This window comes from Jaculus jaculus, chromosome 18, assembly GCF_020740685.1.
Source record: "Jaculus jaculus isolate mJacJac1 chromosome 18, mJacJac1.mat.Y.cur, whole genome shotgun sequence".
Classification (NCBI taxonomy): domain Eukaryota; kingdom Metazoa; phylum Chordata; class Mammalia; order Rodentia; family Dipodidae; genus Jaculus; species Jaculus jaculus.
In genome coordinates this window covers 11,395,157-11,414,935 of record NC_059119.1, presented here as the reverse complement: position 1 = coordinate 11,414,935, position 19,779 = coordinate 11,395,157, and the positions used below count along the sequence as shown (strand labels likewise).

The following is a 19,779-nucleotide window of genomic DNA, read 5'->3' as shown; positions in this document are numbered from 1 at the left end:
TGCAGACTGGAAGGACATTTCTTTCCTCCTCCACCTGACCCTTCCTGAAACTGTTCCTGTCCTGGGAGTGGGTTTGGGCGGTCCTCTGCCATGCGCAGGTGACAGGCTAGCATGAATCAGCAAGCAACATCTCCACCTCACCAAGCAGGTACACAGGGACCAACTCACCACACGTCCAGGCATCCCAATGGCGCCCTTGTCCCCCTGACGAAGGAGGCAAACATAATCAGATGTGGCTGCAATGAGCCAGTGGGTCCCATCCTCTCGCCGGGCACCTAGTTTAGGACGCAGCTGGCCAGTTTGGTGCAGGTGGCAGGAACAGTATCCTACATGGCACCAAGTGTCACGTTGGATGAACTTCCTAGGATGCCCTAAGGGCCCTTTGATAAGTGACCACACGTGTGGTTTAGTGCACTTAAAGGTGACATTGGAGAATCAATGCTACAGCAGGAGACTGGACCTCAGGTGCTGCGGTGGTGTCCCCCATAAACTTAGGTGTTCTGAATGCTAGGTTCCCCAGCGATGGCAACTGGAAATAACGCCTCCTGGAGGGAGTGTATTGTTGGGGGCGGGCTTATGGATGTTATAGCCAGTGTCCCCTTGCCAGTGTTTGGCACACTCTCCTGTTGCTATTGTCCACCTTATGTTGGCCAGGGGGCGATGTCCACCCTCTGCTCAAGCTATCATTTTCCCCTGCCATCGTGGAGATTCCCCTTGAGCCTGTAAGCCAAAAATAAACTTCTTTTTCCCCACAAGCTGCTCTTGGCTGGGTGATTTCTGCCAGCAATGCGGACCTGACTGCGACAGACGGCTTATGTGTCTCTGAGACCCTTCCTTTCTCAGCCTGCTGCTGGCATGACCCCTCCCGGTGATGGCCAGTGGGTATCTTCTCTTCACCACTCTCAACTTGAAGGCACAGGGCAAGGTGTCCGGCAGCCTGCATGTGGCGGATGTGTGATTCACTTTCCTGGGTCTGTTTGCCAGAGCTGAGGACCTGTGCCCTCGCTCCCCGCGGGCCCCCCCCCACAAGCCCTCCGGAGTCCTGTCCCTTCCTCCCTCCTCTCAGCCACCTCTCGCACGTGGACTTAGTCATATCACGCATTTCCGATGCTCAGAGGGGACTGTTTGCTTTGTAGCCAGTGGTTACATCCTCTCTCTCCCTCTCCCTGTCTGTCTCTGGAAATCTGCTTAGGAAGTTTTGTCTCTCCCCCTTTTCACAAAGAATATTTTTTTGCAATCATACCCCTGTAGACATCATAAAAAATCTGGGGTGGGGCCTGGAGGTACAGAAAGTGATAGGGTGCAGAAAAATGAGGGCCTCTGTCCAGCCTGCTGGGGCAAGGAGCAGCCTGCGTCCGTTTTTCTCCTGAAACGTGTGGGTGATTCTGGGGTGACTCTGCATCTTCTGAACCCCGAGGGACAAGCTATATCCCAAAACATATGTGGGATGCGTGGGTCAAAGCTGTCAGTTACTGTGACGCAGGCATTGGCGAGGTCAAGGTGGCGTGTCTGAGCAAAGCGGTCTACCTCTGCTCACGAACGGCGAGGTCACGGGCTGGTAACACGTGCTGTTTCCTTGATCTTCCTGAACATCAGCTTCACTGACTCAGGGACATAAGAGCTTCGTGGTCTAGGGTGGCTGAAGGGCTTCTGCGAGATGCTACGTCAGTCACCCCCAGGTCCCGTTACGTGGAGGCTTAAACAATCTCTGGACCAGTAGATCTGAGACCTGTGCTTCCTGCAGACAACCCCAGGACCAGGGCTGCTTGTCAGCTGTGACGTCTCCTAGTCCACTCGCTCACACTCGGGCTTTTGAATGGTATTCCAGGAGTGCGGTCTGGGTTCTTTCTCATCGCGTTTTGAAAAACTAATGTTCTTTGCAGACCTGGCTATAAAACGCCTGGGTTGAGGAGGGGCATGGGCAGGCCGGCGGCTGGGATCTCTGCGGCAGCCCCCGCTCCGTGAATTGTCCCCAAATGCTTTTTAAAGGTGGATGTTGTTAAGGGGGAAAAAAAATAATCCAACAGTCTGCCCACGTTCCTCACAGTCATCTGACTGTTTCTCCTCCTTGGATTTCATGGACCAAGTCACTGGCCCTCCCATGCTGCGGGGTTCATTCGTAATGGGAGAGTCCCCACTTTCCAGGGTGAGTTTTCTCCCACGTGCATTCTGGACATGATTCTAGAAGCTGCTGGATTAGCCAAAAGGCTAATTCATATACAGAAAGGGGGGTGGTAAATGGGGAAGACAGATGCATAGAACGGCCTGGAATCCAATGGATGTGGCCTTGAGCAATGATAGATAGGGCAGACAGGTGCTGCCTCCAGTCTCCCCATGCCTTGCCCTGGGTCTCTATGATCCACCACTGCTGGCTACATACAGCATCTTGCCTGTCCTTAGGGCCACACTCCCCCTATCCAGAGCTCATCTCATCTATCAGGCAGGAGTCCACAGAACGATATCCTAGATGGCTCTCAGGCTGGAGAGATGGCTCAGTGGTTAAAGGCATCTGCTCGAAAAGCCTGATGGCCCTGGGCTCAATTTCCCAGTACACATGTAAAGGCAGATGCATAAAGTGGCACATGTGTTTGGAGTTCATTTGCAGTGGCCGGAGACCTTGACACGCCCATTTGTTCTCTTTCATCTGCCTATCTATCTATCTATCATTTATATCTGCCTCTTTCTCTCTCAAATAAATAAATAATATTAAAAAAAAACAAATGTGGCTTTCATATGTCTAGCGTGGGCCACAGGCAATCCTAGTGTGGAGCAGCATGTGTTAACCCAGGATGACAGATCTCTCCCACTGAAGTGTGGACAGCTTGGACAATGTATTGAACTTCTCAGAGCCTCAGTTTTCTCATCTCTATGTGGGTTTAGGAACATCCACCTCCCTGAGCTGTTGGGCACACAAGGTGGACAGGGGTTGGCAGAATGCCCAGCATCTCCTCGGGCTTACTGGCGTGATTTCTACTTTGCCCCGTGGTTACCTGGTGCTGCTTTTCTAGGATTCAGAAATGGAAACGGGGCAAGACAATGGTTTCCAAGTCCCACCCCACTCTCACCAGAGGGCAAGACGAGAAGGGAAACAGTGGCTTGAATATCACCTGTTAGGCAGGAGTTGTGAATACCCAAGAGCTGGCCAGCGCCTCCAGTTCCCCCAATATAGAACCACCCTTTTGCACATCAGTTCACTTGTTGCTGAGGTGATCTGCTTGCCGTATGCCCCAGGAAGGGTACCAGGAGTCACCACCCCCAGATATTATCCAGGACTCCAAGGTGAAGGGGCAGTGAGTGACTTCCACCCTCAGCCACAGACCAGAGACTCCGCAGAGAGAGGAGGAGAACTGGCAACCCACCCTGGCTGGGGTTTTGACTGAGGGAGACGGGCTGAGGGCATGGCTCAGTGGGAGAGCTCTTGCAGCATGACGGTGCCCTAAAGTCCACCCCAGCACCCATGGGAAAGAGAGGCAAAGGAAAGGAAAAAAAAATCAGTTACTTACTGGAAGTCCAGGTCTTCCAGTGGGCCCCTGAAATAAAGGATGGAGAATGAATTTTACATAGGTCAGAATATGGAATAGCTGATCAACCACTTAACACTGTCCCAGCCAGCTCGGGAGTCCCCTGTGTTCCAAGAGCTTGCTATTTTTATAGAGGGGCTTCCCTTTTTATTCTAGTATTTGTTCATTCACTCATTCATAACACCAGGTAGCTGGGGTCATCTGCATGCCAGGCCCCAGGACAGAAACAGGCAGTGTTTCCCTATATTTCTCCAGAGAACAAGACCCTCAGACTTCCCTCTCATTGGTTTCAGGCTCACTGTTCTCTGTATTAAGGAAGTTCACAGATTCCCGGCGGCTGAGGGCATGGCTCAGTGCGCAAAGTACTCGGTGTGCAAGCATGAAGACCTAAGTTTGGATCCTAAGAACCCATGTAAGTGCTGGGCATGGTGATGTGCGCCTGCCATCCCTGGGCTCCAGGAAATGGAGGCAGGGTCACCAGGGAAAGGTGCTCTCACCAGACCAGCTGGACTGGTGAGCCCTGGGTTCAATGGTGAGCCCTGGGTTCAATGAGAGACTCTGTCTTGTTGAGAAAGGTGGAGAGCTATCAAGGGAGATGATGATATCAAACCCCAGGCACACACATGCATACACACACACACATACACACACACACGATGAATGTTCCCAGAGTTCACCTCCAAGACAGGGATTATAATCTTGGCTATTTGGGAGGCTGGGGCAGGAGGATTTTGAGTTCAAGGCAAGCCTGGGTGACTTATGGAGACTGTGTCTGTGGGGGAAAAAAATGTTTTTGATGTTTCAAAAGCTCAGGGTATAGCTCAGTGGGAGCATGCTCATAGGTGAGGTCCTAGGTTCAATCCCTACTGTAGCAGATGAAAAAAAAAGGGGGAGGGGGAGGAGGAAGAGGAAGAGGAGGAGAAGGTCTCCCAAGCTCTGAAGGATTGGGAATGACTGGCGGAAGGGTTATGTTAAATTGATCAGCAATGTCCGCCGTGGGCAATAGAGCGGGCTCAGTGGAGGTCGCTGCCCTTTGCTGGTTCTCACTGCCATAGCAACACATCCTCTATGGTGACTGACGACCTTGAACCCTCAGGATCCTGGATCTTCCCAAGGAAGGACAGAGAGAGTCCATGAGAGGTTCCCCAGGGGTCAGCAGACATGCACAGATCCAGCTCTCTCTTTTGTTCACCAACATCCTTCTTTGCCCTCCTCCCGCTGGTCCCGCATCTCAGCTGGTAATAGGCAAAGACTCAGGGCTGCTCTTGGTGTCAGGCTCAGCTGGGGAAAAGTGACCTGGGCACTGCCCCTTGCTCTGCAGCTGAGGTGGCAGAGGCTGTGATCAGGAATGCACAATCCCTCTTCCGGGAGTGCCAGTGTCTGCTCTAGCTGTGAACTGGCACTGATCTCAGGATGCTGTGTTTCTGCTTAGAACCGTGGAGCTGACGCCTCCACTGGGGTGACTCCAGCAGACTGGCTTTGGCTCTGGGGACATTGTGTGTGGGTGAAGCTGCAGGAGGGGATAGGTAGGAATTCTGTGCCTTCATAAAAAAAAAAAAAAAGGCAGGGCTGGAGAGGCGGCTCAGTGGTTAAGGCACTTGCCTGTGAAACATAAGGACCCATTTTTTGATGTTCTGGGTCCCACTAAGCCAGGTGCACAAGGTGGCACAAATGCACAAGGTGGCACACGCATCTGGAGTTCGATTGCAGTGGGTGGGGACCCTGGCGCACCAATTCTCTCCCTGTCTCTCTCTCACACACACATAAAAATAATTACATAAAAAGAAACCTCCAAAAAGTAAAGCCAACAAATCAATCAATCAATCAATTAAATGAACAAACCATAAGGCTCAGGAACATTGCAGAAGAGGGGATAGAAAGAACGTAGGAGCCGGCGGATGGAGCGGAGTGCTGTGGAGCCCAGTCTTCCAGATGTTACGTGGTTATTGCATTCAGGAATTCCTATACAAGATCTGGCCTGTCAACATTCCACCCAGGATGAGGGTGACACTCATGAGGTCCCACCCTTCCCTGAAGAGCACTTGGCTATTAATGTTTGCATGAGGAAATTTTCCTTTCAGTGGTGTACCTGTGTTGTGGTAAGTAACCCCCCCATCCAAGTTCATGTTCATGCAAGCAAGCCTACCTTAACTTAGAGAAAGGAAGGAAGGAAGGAAGGGAGGGAGAGAGGGAGGGAGGGAGGAAGGAAGGGAGAGAAGTAGGGAGGAAGGAAGGAATGAGGGAGGGAAGGAAAGAAAGGTAAGAGGGAGGGAGGGGGAGGAAGGAAAGAAGGGAAAAAAGAAAAAGAGCAAAACAAAACAAAAGACAAGTGACCTGCAGTCTCATTCTGGGTGGGCTGAAATTCCCGATGACTGCATATTTTGGAAGATGCATGACGGGAGTGGCCATCTAACACCCGGACCTGCTATGACAAACCACCCTCTCCCTCTGACGGGCTGCGCCTCTCACTGTGTCCTGCCGGCCAGGGGTGTTCCAGGATTTCAGGGCACCCATGGAGTACTAAGTAATGGTCTCTTTAAGAACCGGGTGCACCTCTCAAGCAGATACCCATGGCGAGGAACTGAGCCCTGAGGGAGGAGCAGGCCAGGGGAGATGGTAGGGAGGAGTCCTGTAAGCTCGAGAAAGATCTGCCGCTGTGAGGCCCATCCCTTTCCATGCCAGTCTCCAGCTCTCCCCAGGTCCTCTCGGGTCGTTTGTGGGGATATCAAATGCCGTCCCTCAAGGATCACGTGCTTTCAGTCCTTTACCTGGGACAGGAGGCTCTATGGATTCTTCTCGAGTCCTTTGGAAATGGCCTGGCTCTCTGCCCACCCTGGGGCTGAGGCCGGGAAGAACAGCGACATGCTGTCTCCACTACCACCACTAACTCCACCGGTCCCGTGGGGCCTGGCCAGGGTACAGCTGCCCACGCAGGGGCGTGGATGGCACTCCTGGGCTGCCCGCACTTGGAGCTGGGCCCTGACCTGCTTTCTGCACTGGACAGAGACTTTTAAGGGGCAGAACTACAGAGATCAGAGATCATCTTTCTTCTTTATAACATCTGTCACTTCTTTGAGAGCAGTGGGTTTGTTTGTTTTTGTTTTTTTCGAGGTAGGGTCTCACTCTAGCTCAGGAGGCTTTTTTTTTTTTTTAATTTTGAAGGGGAGCTGGGAGCTGGTCAAAAGAGCCAGTCCACCGAGGGTTAACCCAGCCTTCCAGAATGAACTGAGGGCCTGGCACAGCCATTGTCTTGCCCTGTGGGACAGACATGGGGAGGGGCTCCCCCAGAAGCCCACTGTGTACAGTAACCCCCTGGAAGACAGCGGGGGACTGGCTGTCGGTGCCCCACCCAGGGCCCCGTTACCATAGAGGACACAAGCCTTTCAGATGCACAGGAGACTGGCTGCGCGGTGTACTTACAGGAGGTCCTAAAAGAGAGAGAAAAGGGCTTATCAGTGTCACGGCCACTGGTGGGGGACAGTGGGGAGGCCACATTTGAGTCAGCATCCAAGAACTCTTCTTTGGCAAAGGAGTTTCCATCTGGTCTGCAGAGTTTCTCTTTCTGGCTCATTCTCACTGGTCTAATCCCTTTCTCCTTTATTTCATGTCCATATTTTCATTATTGGATGAGAAGTGCAGAGGTGGGGACCCTAGTCCCGAGCCTCAGCATCCCACTTTGAAAAATGGGCTTTGGTGAGCTGGAGAGATGGCTTAGCGGTTAAGGTGCTTGCCTGTGAAACTTAAGGACCCAGGTTCAATTCCCCAGAATCCACGTAAGCCAGAGGCACACGGTGACGCCTGAATCCAGAGTTCTTCTGCAGCAGCTGGAGGCCCTGGTGTGCCAATTCTCTCTCTCTCTCTCTCCCTTTCTAATAATAAATAAAAATATATTAAAATAGGTTTGAGGGGCTGGAGAGATGGCTTAGCGGTTAAGCACTTGCCTGTGAAGCCTAAGGACCCTGGTTCGAGGCTCAATTCCCCAGGACCCATGTTAGCCAGATACACAAGGGGGCACAAGTGTCTGGAGTTCATTTGCAGTGGCTGGAAGCCCTGGAGCGTTCTCTCTCTCTCTCTCTCTCTCTCTCTCTCTCTCTCTCTCTCTCTGCCTCTTTCTCTGTCTGTCACTCTCAAATAAATAAAAAATGAATAAAATAAATAAAAATAAATAAATATAAACCATAAAAACTGGGTTTGGAGACCAGCTCACTCTTGGGTGTCAGATGGCTCTGGGGGACGCACACAGTGCAGAGAGCCCCAGCACATGCACAGAGGGTCACAGTAAGGGGCCCCGTAGAGTCAGCTGTATTGGCCTGTGTGCTGCCCCTGCGGGCTTCCTGTGACATGCAGCGGAAAGCTTGCAGGAAGGAGGAGGGCGGCAGGGTCTCCCTCCTTCCCCTCGCTGCCTGATGTCTATCTGTCTGGCCTGGTTTCTGTGAGGCTCTGAGTCAGACGTCTTGCCCTCCTGGGTCTGCCGCCCACTGCTGCTGTCCAAATGCCCACCTCTTGGCTTCCAGCCTGGCCTTCCCTCCCCGTGGCCCTTCCTCTCTTCTTTCTTCCTCAGATCCACTCTCTCTCTCTCTCTCTCTCTCCTCTCATACTGGACCTCAGCCGCGAGCCCTATCTCATTACTGGCCAAGAATTACAAATTCAAGTGATCAGGGTGGGCGGGATGGGGGCAAGGAGGGCGGGGGATGGGGGAAGGTTAGAGACATGAAATGACCTAAGGATAGGGAACTGGGTTGCATTTCTAGCGTGGGCACTCCAAAGGGACCCCACGCACCCTGAGGATCCCAGCTAAGTCTGTGTCTCCCCCTCCCCTGTCCCGTCCGTGATGACTCGGCACGTCAGTCACACGCTACCCCTGCCTTTCATGTGTGTCCAGTGCAGACTCCTAATTTTTCCTTTTGCTCCCTTCTTCCTTCTCCTCTTCCTCATCTGCCCGCTCCTGTTAGCCCGTCTCATGCTGGCCTCTGCTAAGCCATCATGTCAGGGCGAACAAAATGGTTTCAATTGAAAACAAACAAATGTCAGGAGGTGCAGTGACTGGCTGGGAAGCCCAGGCCAGTGAGCAGGACAGCACACAGGATTCCAGAACAGTCCAGGCACAGCGTGTGGCGGGGAGTGGAGCATCTGGGACCTATTAAGCTGAGGGACAGGAGAATGTCACCCCGAATCTGAAAATATCTCAGGCTGCCAGAGGGGCCAGCCCAGCTGGGAAGTCTGACCCGCCTGGCTGGGGACAAGTCTTTGACATGAGAAATAGTGACAAAATTTAGCCCGTGGCGGTCTTTAGATGATGTAGCCACATGGAGGGCAGATGCCTGGAACCTGCTAGGTCTGACAGAACTCTGGTCCCCAGTGCAGCAAGTCTGGGGACATTCCCAGTGTTGCAGGTTGGAGGAGGGTGGTGGCCTGTTGCCAGTAATCTCGGTCGCACAGGTAGCTAACGCAGGAGAAGGCATGGAGGCGGGCCCCACGGAGGCAGTTGAGTCCATCAAGAGGAATAAGCCTTCACGCTTTACACTGCACCTACTTCTAAGTCCTTCTTCGGGGCCGTCCAGGTAAGTCTTTTGCATTATACAGTGGTTGTATTGTCCCCACCTTGCAACTTAAGCAAACTGAGTCACAGAAGAGTTGAGCAATGAGCCCACAGCCAAGCAGTTCATAAACTGGGGGTGTTCCAGACACATCACACCACTCCCTCAAGCTGCCTGCTGCTCTGTAGACCTTCTCTTGTTGTATTTATCTATTATTAGAGAGAGAGAGAGAAGAAGAAGAAGAAGAACGCTGATAGAGAAAACGGGCACACCAGGGCCTCCAGCCACTGCAAACGAATTCCAGATGCATGTGCCACCTTGTGCATCTGGCTTACGTGGGTGCTGGGGAATTGAACCTGGGCCCTTAAGCTTCGCAGGCAAGCGCCTTAACCGCTAAGCCATCTCTGCAGGCCTGTAGAACTTTTCTTGATGGCTCACATAGCTATTGGCTTTACCAACCTCTCGCCATCTCCCCACCTTTCACTTATAGGGTCTTTGGCAAGGCGGATGTCCCTACGCATTGACACCGTGCAGTGGGACAGGGAGGAGACTCGAGGGAATTATTTAAAAAAAAAAAAGGGTTCGCCCATCACAAACACTTCTCCAAGGGCGAGGAAGAGTGCCGTTGTTCCCCTGGTTCCTCCAGGACGATCTTCAGAAAGCCCAGCTGCCCCCACTCTCATTGCACAGGCCTGCGTTAGGGCTCCCAGAATTGCATCCTTGGGGCCTTACCGCGTGCTGTGTCCAATGGCTGGACAACTGACCATTTATCTGGCTGTCAGTGCTATCATGTCGCCTGGTCATGCTCAGTCACGTGCATTATGATGGCTGCGTCCCTCTGGCTGGGCATCCAAGAGGTTGAGTCACTCCAACGCATCATCAAGTCTCCTTGGCACAGAAAGGAGCTGAGAAGCCAAGGAGGTTGACGGCTGCTAATGGCATGGGTGGGGACAAGGACAGGTCAGACCCCAGCAGCCTGGCTCTCCATCCAGGGGCCTAGGAATGGTCTCGTACTAGCCCAGGCTGACCTGGAATTTACTCTGTATTCTCAGGATGGCCTGGAGCTCACGGCAGATCCTCCTACCTCTGCCTCCCCAGTGCCGGGGTTAAAGGCGTGAGCCACCACTCCCAGCTAACTTAGTTATTTGGGGATGGGGGGAGATAGAGAAAGGACGTGCCAGGGCATCCAGCCACTGTAGCCAAACTCCAGACCTTGTGCCTCGATCTGGCTTCCATGGGTCTTGGGGAATCGAACGTGCGTCCTTTGGCTTTGTGGGCAATCACATTAACCATCAAGCCATCTCTCCAGCCCCAGGGGCCCTTTCTTAACAAGGCATGCCAGCTCTCATAGCTACAGCCCACACTGTCATATCTGGAGGCAAAGGAAGCCACCTCAGTGTCACCCTATGCCTGCTGCTGGCCTTGGGAGCAGAGCGGGGAATGACGCAGACTGTCCTAGCCACTGGAGTGTCTCGGGTTAGGCTTTGATCCATAGCAGACACCCTTTTCTCTGAAACTAGTCACCTTCCACCTATCACCTACAATCTCTGCTTCCCCCTTGTACTCTGAGCCGTCAGCCATGCCCCCCCCCCAGACATGCAGAAGTAAACCCCATAATGAATCCTGGAGGTTCAGGTTCATTCAGCAAACATTTAAGGAGTTCCCACTGGGCATCAGTCATTATAGCTATAAAGACGGTAAAGCCAGACGCGTAAAGTGACACATGCATCTGAGTTCATTTGCAAGAGGCCCCTGGCATGCCCATTATCTCCCCTCCCCTCTCCTTGCAAATATATATGTTTTTTGAGATAGGGTCTCACTGTAGCCCAGGCTGACCTGGAATTCACTCTGTAGTCTCAGGGTGGCCTCGAACTCACGGCGATCCTCCTATCTTTGCCTCCTGAGTGCTGGGATTAAAAGCACGTGACACCATCCCCGTCTCCCACCCCCAGGGGAGAGCTGGCCATGTCTAGAGACGTTCTTGATGACAACAACCCAGAGACTAGTCCCTCGTGGCTACAGTAGGCACGACACTGTGTGATGCCCAGAGCCCCTCCCACAGAGGTGTATCTGCCATCAGCCTTCGCCAATGCTGAGGATGAGTGACCTGGGCTGGGCGAGGGAGGTCCCGCTCTGCAGCCCCTCCAATTCACAGCTCCACCTCTCAGGCCTTATTACGGCCTGACTTTCACCTGATTTGTTGTTCCCCAGTGTTTGGGACCCCATCCTTTTAAAAGTTGCTCTTCCTCCACCCAGGTCCCTGTTGGGACAAATAATATATTGTCTCTTTAATTTGGGCCTGACACTATGCAAAGAGCTCTGTGTGTGTTGTCTCACAGTCCAGCGAAGTGACTTGATGACTGCTACATGATTATTCATCTCACTTCATTGTTTTTTACTTTATTTTTATCTATTTACTTGAGGGAAAGACAGAGAGAAAAGAGACAGAGAGAGGAAGAGAGAGAATGGGTGCGCCAAGGCCTCCAGCCACTGCAAATGAACTCCAGACACATTTGCTCCCTTGTGCATCTGGCTTATGTGGGTCCTGGGGAATCAAGCCTGGGTCCTTAGGCTTTGCAGGCAAACGCCTTAACCGCTAAGCCATCTCTCCAGCCCTCATCCCACTTTACAGACAAGAAAGCTGAGGCCCAGGGAGTTTAAAGTCCCCAAACTCTGGCATATCTGAGCTGGTACTCATGCCCAGGGCTGATGCCATCATAGCTCCGCCCAGCTTGGCTCAAGCAGCCCAGCCTCCAGGACTGTGGGGCCCTAGAAGACTAAAGGAGACATCAAAGGACTGGCCACTGCTTCAAAGAGCCGCAGAGAAGGGAAACTGGAGTAGATCCGAGAACCTTCTAGAAAACATTGTCTGGCAGGCACCACGGCTGTTCAGGGAAGTGGCAGGAGCTTCGAGACAGTCTTACCTCTGAGGTGGATGTTAAAAGCACCAGTGATGCCAGCAATGCCTTCTCTCACGTGGCCACAACCCCCGGCTGCACAGGGGCTCACTGGGGCCGATTCTGTGGGATGGCGAGCCAGGGCGGGGGGGGGGGGGCAGTGTCTGGATTGGATGACCCAGGAACAGGATGGACAAATCAGGCTTTGTGACTGGCACAATGAACTATGGATGAGGGAAGTGAAGCTCAGGGCAGGGCTTGCCTCGCTTGCCAGTAGGCATGGCTGGTAAGGGATCCTGAGCCCTAGTCCAGAGCCTTTCCAAGAACAGCCCAACGTTGGCAGAGCTGGTAGGGTAGGGGTGGCGTGAAGCTTTCAAGAAGAACACAGTGACTGCTCAGAAAGTGGGTGCAAGCTTAGGTGAGCTGGCTGGGCCATGTCTCTTCCTAACTTGGTGTTTGGTGACCCACAGTGGCAGCAGAGGACTGGCTAAGGTGGCTTCACCCCACAGTGACTGGCAAGGAGACACTTCACCCTAAGGGCCAGTTGTTAAAACCCTGCAGGTCACCATGGCTCACGTCTGAACTATCGTGCTTTCTTTTAGCCACAGGCATTTCCAACTCAACTCAGGTTGCAAGAAAGCAACAGGCCCCAGAAGAAGTGGTGGGCACTTTAAATCACAGCCCGCCCCCCCTCCATTCCTGCTCAGACATTACTGATCAATCACAGCTGCTTTTCCTCCATGAGCCTAAAAATAAACAAAGCTTCACTGTTCTTTCCAGTATCAATCACAGGGACTGCCGTGTGAGACGGAAGGTGGGGCAAGAACCATCTGGGGGTGAGACAGGAGCCCAGGTTGGTAAGGCGAGAGTTCACTTCCCACCTCCCAGGAAAGGTTGTGTCTAAGCCTTGGTGGGCAGTGGAGATGGACGTGTCCAGGCTGGATACCCTGGGCTTCCCAGACACACCCCATCCCAAGTGTGAGATGGTCATGAATTCCAACCCTTGTCTCCCACACCCACATGCTTATATGGGCAGAGAGGGGGCTGCGGGTGTAACTCGGTTGGCTGAGGGTCTGCCTAGCATGCCCAAGGCTGTGGGATCGATCATCATCCCGGCACGTGCCTGTAATCCCAGCACTCAGGAAATGGAGACAGAAAGGAAGATCAGGATTTCAAGGTCATAGGCAGCTATGTAGTGAGTTTGGAGCCAGCCTGGGCTACTTGAGATCAGGTCTCAAACCAACAGCAATAAAAAATTAGCAGATGGCCTTTAATCCCAGCACTCAGGAGGCAGAGTTAGGAGGATCGCTGTGAGTTGGAGGCCACCCTGAGAATACAGAGTGAATTCCAGGTCAGCCTAGGTTAGAGTGAGACCCTACCAATAAATAAATAAATAAATAAAAAGGGCTGGAGGAATAGCTTAGCGGTTAAGGTAGTTGCTTACAAAGCCAAAGGACCCAGGTTTGATTCCCCAGGACCCACATTAGCCAGATGCACAAGGGGGCGCACACATCTGGAGTTTGTTTGCAGTGGCTGGAAGCCCTGGTGCACCTATTCTCCCTCCCTCCCTCCCTCTCTCTCTCTCTCTCTCTCTCTCTCTCTCTCTCTCTCTGCCAAATAAATAAATAAAAATAAAATATTTTAAAAAATGGCAGAGTGGGAGGTGTGGGCAGGGAAGGGCTGAGAGCCACAGAGAGCCCTCCAGCTCGGTCCTGCCGGGCCACAGAAGGCCTCTCGGGTGACAGCAGCTCTCCCAAGGGCCCTCCTGAGACACTGCCAGCCTCAGAGTCCCTGGAGGACAAGTCCGTTGGCCACTGCCCTGTAGACCCTAAGGAAGTCCCTCTGGACACTTCAGTCTGGAAGCCGTCACCGTCTTGTCCCCTCTTGGCTCCCTGTCTTACCGAGGATGCTTGGGGGCAGGCCACGGGGAGCAGGAGTGAGCAGACGCGGGTTCGCCAAGACCACCGACTCTTTCCCGCCTCCACCTCTCCCACAGCCCGTCTCCTCCTCCCTTTCTCAATAAAATGCCAACTTTCTGCCAGCCTCTACCCGCTGTACACACAGCCCTGGGTCACCAGGCGTGACCTGGCTAGAAAGGACTAAGGGAGAATGCCGGGTGCCGAGGGGCCGCGTACAGATGGTGCTGGGGGGGGGGGTCTGCTGGAGCAAACGGGGTGGTGGCGGGGGAGCCCACATCAGGAACACTGGAGGACTGAGGACCCCATTACCATAAGTGCAGCGTCATCTACCCCAGATCCCCTGCAAGCAGGAGAAGCAGCCTGGGAAGTGGCTGGAGGAGGCCCGAGGCAGGGATGGGGGGCGTTTCGGTGTGGGAGAGATCCTGCTGCAGCGCCCCAGCGGACAGAGGCCAAGCCAAGCGCCTGGGAGGATGTGAGGTGGCCAAAGGGTACACCTCCCAACCCCGGGAAAGAGGGGAAGGACAGCGAGTAAAGAGAAGACAAGCCAGGGCGAGGAGGAAGAGGAGGATGGTGTCCTGAGGTGGCCCGCAGAGATCTCGAAGCTGGAAGTGGTTAAGACCTCGGAATCATCGTCGTTAGCCGTGGTAAGGGCAGGTCAGGGAAGCCAAGCGCAGCAGCGGCAGAGTAAAGAAAGTCACTTCTTTGCAAGCTGCAGGTATCCTCTGCATGCCCGCACCACAGGTGTTCACTGCCAACTGCCCCCTCCCCACCCTTGGCCTCTCTGATATTTGTTACCTGCGGTCAGCCATAGCCTGAACAGATGAAATGGAAAATTCCAGAAAATAAACAATCTATAATCGTCATACCATTCCGAAGAGCATGATGACATCTCATGCCACCTCTCTCAGCCCCGCCTGGCACCTAAATCGTCCTCTCAAAAGCCCAGCGCATGCATGCACTACATGCCACCCGCCTGTTGGTGGCCCATCAACTGTCACCGTATCTTGGTGCTTGTGGTCAAGTGACCCTTAATTAGCTAATTCTGGCCCCAAAGTTCAAGAGGGGTGATGCTGGTGGTTTTGTACTAGAGGTTACTTACAGCTGTCCTATTTCATTAGTGGTTATTATCGTTAATCTCTTACTATGCTTAAACTTGTAAGTTAAAACTTACCACAGGTATGCACAGAAAAAAAATGTAGTATGGTATACATGGGCTTCCGTAGTGTCTGAGGGTTCAGGCATCCCCCAAGGGTCGTGGAAGTGTCCCAACCAGGAAGCGGGTCTGCTGGGTCATTGTAAACTCCAGCTCAACAAATGCTGTGTTGTGGCTCTCCTCCCTCAAGGCCAGGATTCACTCTCCCTCAGTTCGCGTCACACTTAGGTGGAAGGCTCTGGCAGCCTCCCCCTTGAGCAGAACTCTCCTGGGGTCTCCTACCTCCTGCTTCCAGAAAACCGCCCTGATCGAGGTCAGGAAGCCTGGTGCCTCTGCGGCCCCACGGGCCTCCGCTGGTGTCAGCTCCTGACCTTGCCTTCTGTCTAGGTTGGCGCGGGCTTTGCAGCTGGTGACGGCGGTCACACCCCTCCTCCACGTGGGCCCTCCCTCCCGAGCAAACAGGTGATGGAACTCCTGCCAGGGTGCCCAGGGCCCGAGTTGTGTCTGGTCCATCTGCCCACATATATTTTGTGGTGGTACCGAGCAGTCTGCATGCTTCTATGGCACCACCGAGCACTCTGCACCCCGCTCGAGCAGAACCAAGCACTCTGCACCCCTTTCACTCCCCACAGTAGAGATATCGGAAATGCCACTATGGTCACCGTGGGGCTAAGAGGGCACTGAGGCCCCAGGGCCCGGGCCTCCAGCCCAGTCAGGCAGCTGGAACCCAGGAATGCCCAGAGCCCCCAAGGACGGCATGACCTCTTGCTGCTCTGTTCCGCAGATGGGGTTACGGCAGCACAGAGAAGTCAAGTCGTCTGCCCAAGGACAAACAGCGGGCAGGTGACCGGGAATCAGCTGCAGAGCGCCGGTACCACCAGCGTGGGGTGCTGCAGAGGGATGCAGGCGGCTCGGCACCACGGGTATCTGAGTCAGCGCTTCTAGAATCTTCTGAAGCCTCTCCTCTGGCCCATGTGTGCACTGCTGCAGCTGTGATGGCACATTGAGAGCCGCCAAGACCGAACCGGGGGGCGTTGGATGGCCCGGAAGGACAATCTGCAGTAAGTCCCTTCAAGTCCCTTTGAGGATCATGTGGCGTCATCCCTGGCTGTCCTGTAACTGGCTCCCCGGCTGAAGACTGAATGTTAACCCATCCAGACGTGGTCCCTTAAAGAAAAACTCCAACGGGCCATAAGCTCATGCAGTCTTGAGCTCCCATTGCCCCCTCTCCACCTTCACTGAGAAGCAGTGCAATCTGACTTCTGTGTGAGTCAAGAGCCTTGGAGCCACCATCAGAACCTTGACCTGGTTACTTCAGAGCTGTTTGACCTTGGGCAAGTCGCTTAAACTTTTTTTTTTTTTTTTAAGAGAGAGTGAGAGAGAGAAAGAGAAAATTGGTGCTCTAGGGCCTCAGCCACTGAAATCAAACGCCCAAAGTTAGCGCCACCTAGTGGGCACGTGCGACCTTGCGCTTGCCTCGCCTTTGTGCCCCTGGCTTACATGTGATCTGGGGAATGGAACCTGGGTCCTTAGGCTTCCCAGGCAAGTGCCTTAACCACTAAACCATCTCTCCAGCCCCAGTTGCTTAATCTTTCTGAGGCCCGGGATTAGCATCTAAGTTTCCAGATTCGGAGGAGTAAATGAGAGGATGGGGGTGACGTGTTTGCACCATCCCCGGCTGCGAGGAGGCGTGCAGGGAATACTGCTAAGGCAGCTGCTGCGGTCCTGAAGCAGGAAGAAATGATATCCAATCCCAGAAGCGTGTGGCACCCTCCTCCGCGGTCTAACAGGAGAATGGATCATGCTTAGCGAGTTCCTCCCACGTGTGGGCCGCCATGCTTCACGCTTTGCAGATTCTACCGTAACAGTCCCTTGGAGCCTCATTAGACGAATGCCCAGGTTAGCCTCATTTTACACGTGAGGAAGCGGAGGCACAAAGGGGAGGTGTCTCCTGCTTGCTGGCACAGGCCGATGGAGGGCCCGGACTGTTGATCACTTTGTGAACTAATTCTTAGAGGAGCTCCCCCCACCACCCCCAGGACCCTGGTATCACGACCATAAACAGGGCTCCTGATACAGCAAGATAAGCAAGTGGGCACTGGGTGAGCCTTGGCCCAAACAGCTCTGGTCAGTGTCACCAGCTCCGGATGAGGCTTCTAGGCTGGGGTCAGAGTCAAAAGCCCTGAGCAAGGGGATCTTGGCTAGGTCTCTGCTAGCAGAGGTTATGGACCAGGTTCTGCAGATGCACGCCAAGAGAAGGCCTTGCTGTCAGGCTGAGCAGTTCCCGAGCACAGGGGAGAGGGGCCGGTGGCTGGCCACACACAGATGGGGTCAGGACCGCGGGCCTGGGTTGGGGGATTAGGACTGAAGTTGACTCAGTGAATGTTGCCAGCTCCAACCTCTCTGCTCTATTTTTATTTTATTACATCTATTTATTTGTGTGTGTGCATGAGAGAGAGAGAGAGTGAGAGAGAAAGGGCATACAAGAGACTCTGGCCACTGCAAAAGAACTCCAGATGCATGCACCACCTTGTGCATCTGGCTTTTCGTGGGTCCTAGGGAACCAAACCTGGGTCCTTTGGCTTTGCAGGCAAGGGCCTTAACAGCTGAGCCATCTCTCCAGCCTGCCCCCTGCTCTATGTTTTTTTTTTTTTTTTCTCCTGCTCTATTTTGATAAGTATCTGGTGTCCCAGGGTCTCTGAACTTGAACCTGTCATCCTTGATTGAACCTCTCAGGAGCAGTGGGATCCTCCCCCACACAGAGGCTTCCCAAGGAAGGGTGACTTCCTGCTCCATCCCCCGCCTCCCCTCGTGTCCTTCTCAGGAAATGGGCAGTGTGCAAGTGATGGGAGCATTCTGAAGGGACGGCCACTTCTCCCGGGAAGGTGACCGCATGCACATGATAGCACACACACCACCTTCTTCAGGATGGCAGCCCCTGTCCACCACAACCCGGGAGACCAGAAGGACCCACTCCTTATTGATCTTGTTTTCCTGTGTGAGTGTCAGCAACACATTTTCTCCATCTCGCCTTCTTTGCTAAGATGTCAGATGCGTGGTGTGCAGGGGACAGTCCTTGGTCACCAACTTGGAGGAGTTGCGAGGGATTAAAAGCTATACCCTGGAGGCAGGTCGGCAGCAGCCCAGGTGTGATGGAGCCCGGGGCAAAATGCCAAGAGCTTGCCAAGGTGCCAAAGACAGTGGTCACCTCTTAGACACAGCCAAGGACTACCAGGTAGGCCTACAGACCTGTGTGTGTCACACTGTAAAATTATCCAAGGAAAGAGAAGACTTAGATCTGTGTGTGTGTGTGTGTGTGTGTGTGTGTGTGTGTGGACTTAGATCTGTGTGTGTGGGGGGGTGCATGTGTGCACACAAGTGTACCTGCATGTGCATGTGTGAAACTAAAGGACAACTTCAGGTGACATTTCTTGGGTGACTTTCCATCTTTATAAAGACAGGGTCTTTTCGTTGCTGTGGAACTCACCACTTAGGCTAGATTGGCTGGTCACTGAGCCCCAAGGATCCTCTTGTCTCTGTCTCCCCAGCACTGGGATTCCCAAACCCAGCGTTTTGAAGTAGGCTCTGAGCAGCAAATCAGAGCTCTCAGGTTTGCAAGGTAAGAGCTTTACTGGCTGAGCCATTTCCCCAGCACCCCCAAACCGGATCTTGCGTGCCAAGTCTTCTGATTGCTAGACATCAACGCTCACTCCGCAATCGTCAGAAACCACCCTGCGAGCCCAGCAAAGCCCGTGAGAGAGGAGCAGTTGATCTCTGGGGTGTTAATTTCTAGCCTGACCTGGTTCCAGTCCCAACGCCCAGAACTTGTGGCCCAGGGCGCCCTTGCACAGTTAATGTGTCCCGACTATGTGAGTGAGGCGAAAGGTCAGGCGTGCCGCCCCCCCCCCCCCGCCCCCCGAACTACAGATCTGTCTGAGGAGGAATGAGGCGGTGAGGGGTTTAGACGTACCCACTGCCTCTCTGGACACATAGCACCTCCCTCCTTCCAGCCAGCATGGGGGCCTGGAGCTGGAGACACGGCCCGGGAGCACGCCCTAGGCCCAGGGAATGAATTTTGCTCAGGCACGGGCGTAAAGCAGAGCTATGTGGCGCTGGGACAGGAAATAATTAGTAACTGCCATTGCATTGCCCGTGGGTTCTTTGTTGTTGTTTCTTTGCATCGTGGTTTTAGAGCTCACATGCTAGACATGTGCTCTGCCCCACTCCCATGCTGAGCTGCAGAACCCACCTTTCCTCCCTTCCCTCTAAGGAGTCCCTCCCTCCCTCCTTCCCTCCCTCCCTCCTTCCCTCCCTCCTTTCCTTCCTCCCTCTCGCCCTTCCTCCCCCCCCCCCCACCCTCTGTTTTCTTTTTATTATAAGACAGGGTCTTACTAACTTGCCCATGTTGATCTTGAACTCTCTCTGTAGCCCAGCCTAGCCTTGGACTTTCTTAATTTTTCTTTTTCTGTGTATTCATTTCAAGGTCTCCCGTGAGCCCAGGATCGTCTCCATCTGCTATCTCATTAAGAATGGCCTTGAACTCCTCAGGATTATAGGCGTGAGCCACTGAGCCTAACTAGATCCTCCCCCTCCTCATCATCCTGGGGATGGAACCTAGGGCCGAGCAGGCAGCGGGAACCTGCGTTCATTCTGAAGAGACAGGGTGCCACTGAGGCACAGCGCCAGCGCAAGGCCTGGCACTTTTGATCTCTTACCAAGGCCTCCCTAGGAGCTGGGATTACAAGCCTGGCA

The 19,779-nt window shown here is 53.5% G+C and overlaps 1 protein-coding gene across 20 annotated transcripts in view; it reads right to left on the bottom strand.

Annotated features, from left to right (window-relative positions):
- The window catches only part of Col13a1 (collagen type XIII alpha 1 chain), a 157,118-nt gene that overhangs the window by 81,072 nt on the left and 56,267 nt on the right, over positions 1 to 19,779 (bottom strand). For 11 of the 20 annotated variants that reach the window (XM_045137411.1, XM_045137394.1, XM_045137393.1 and 8 more), the window contains exons 3-5: positions 6,942 to 6,949; positions 3,504 to 3,530; positions 169 to 204 (exon numbers count right to left, since the gene is read on the bottom strand). In XM_045137411.1, coding sequence (XP_044993346.1) covers positions 169 to 204; positions 3,504 to 3,530; positions 6,942 to 6,949 — 71 coding nt within the window. The remainder of the gene's footprint in view (positions 1 to 168; positions 205 to 3,503; positions 3,531 to 6,941; positions 6,950 to 19,779) is intronic. The other 9 variants (XM_045137396.1, XM_045137412.1, XM_045137402.1 and 6 more) reach the window with 1 other exon arrangement.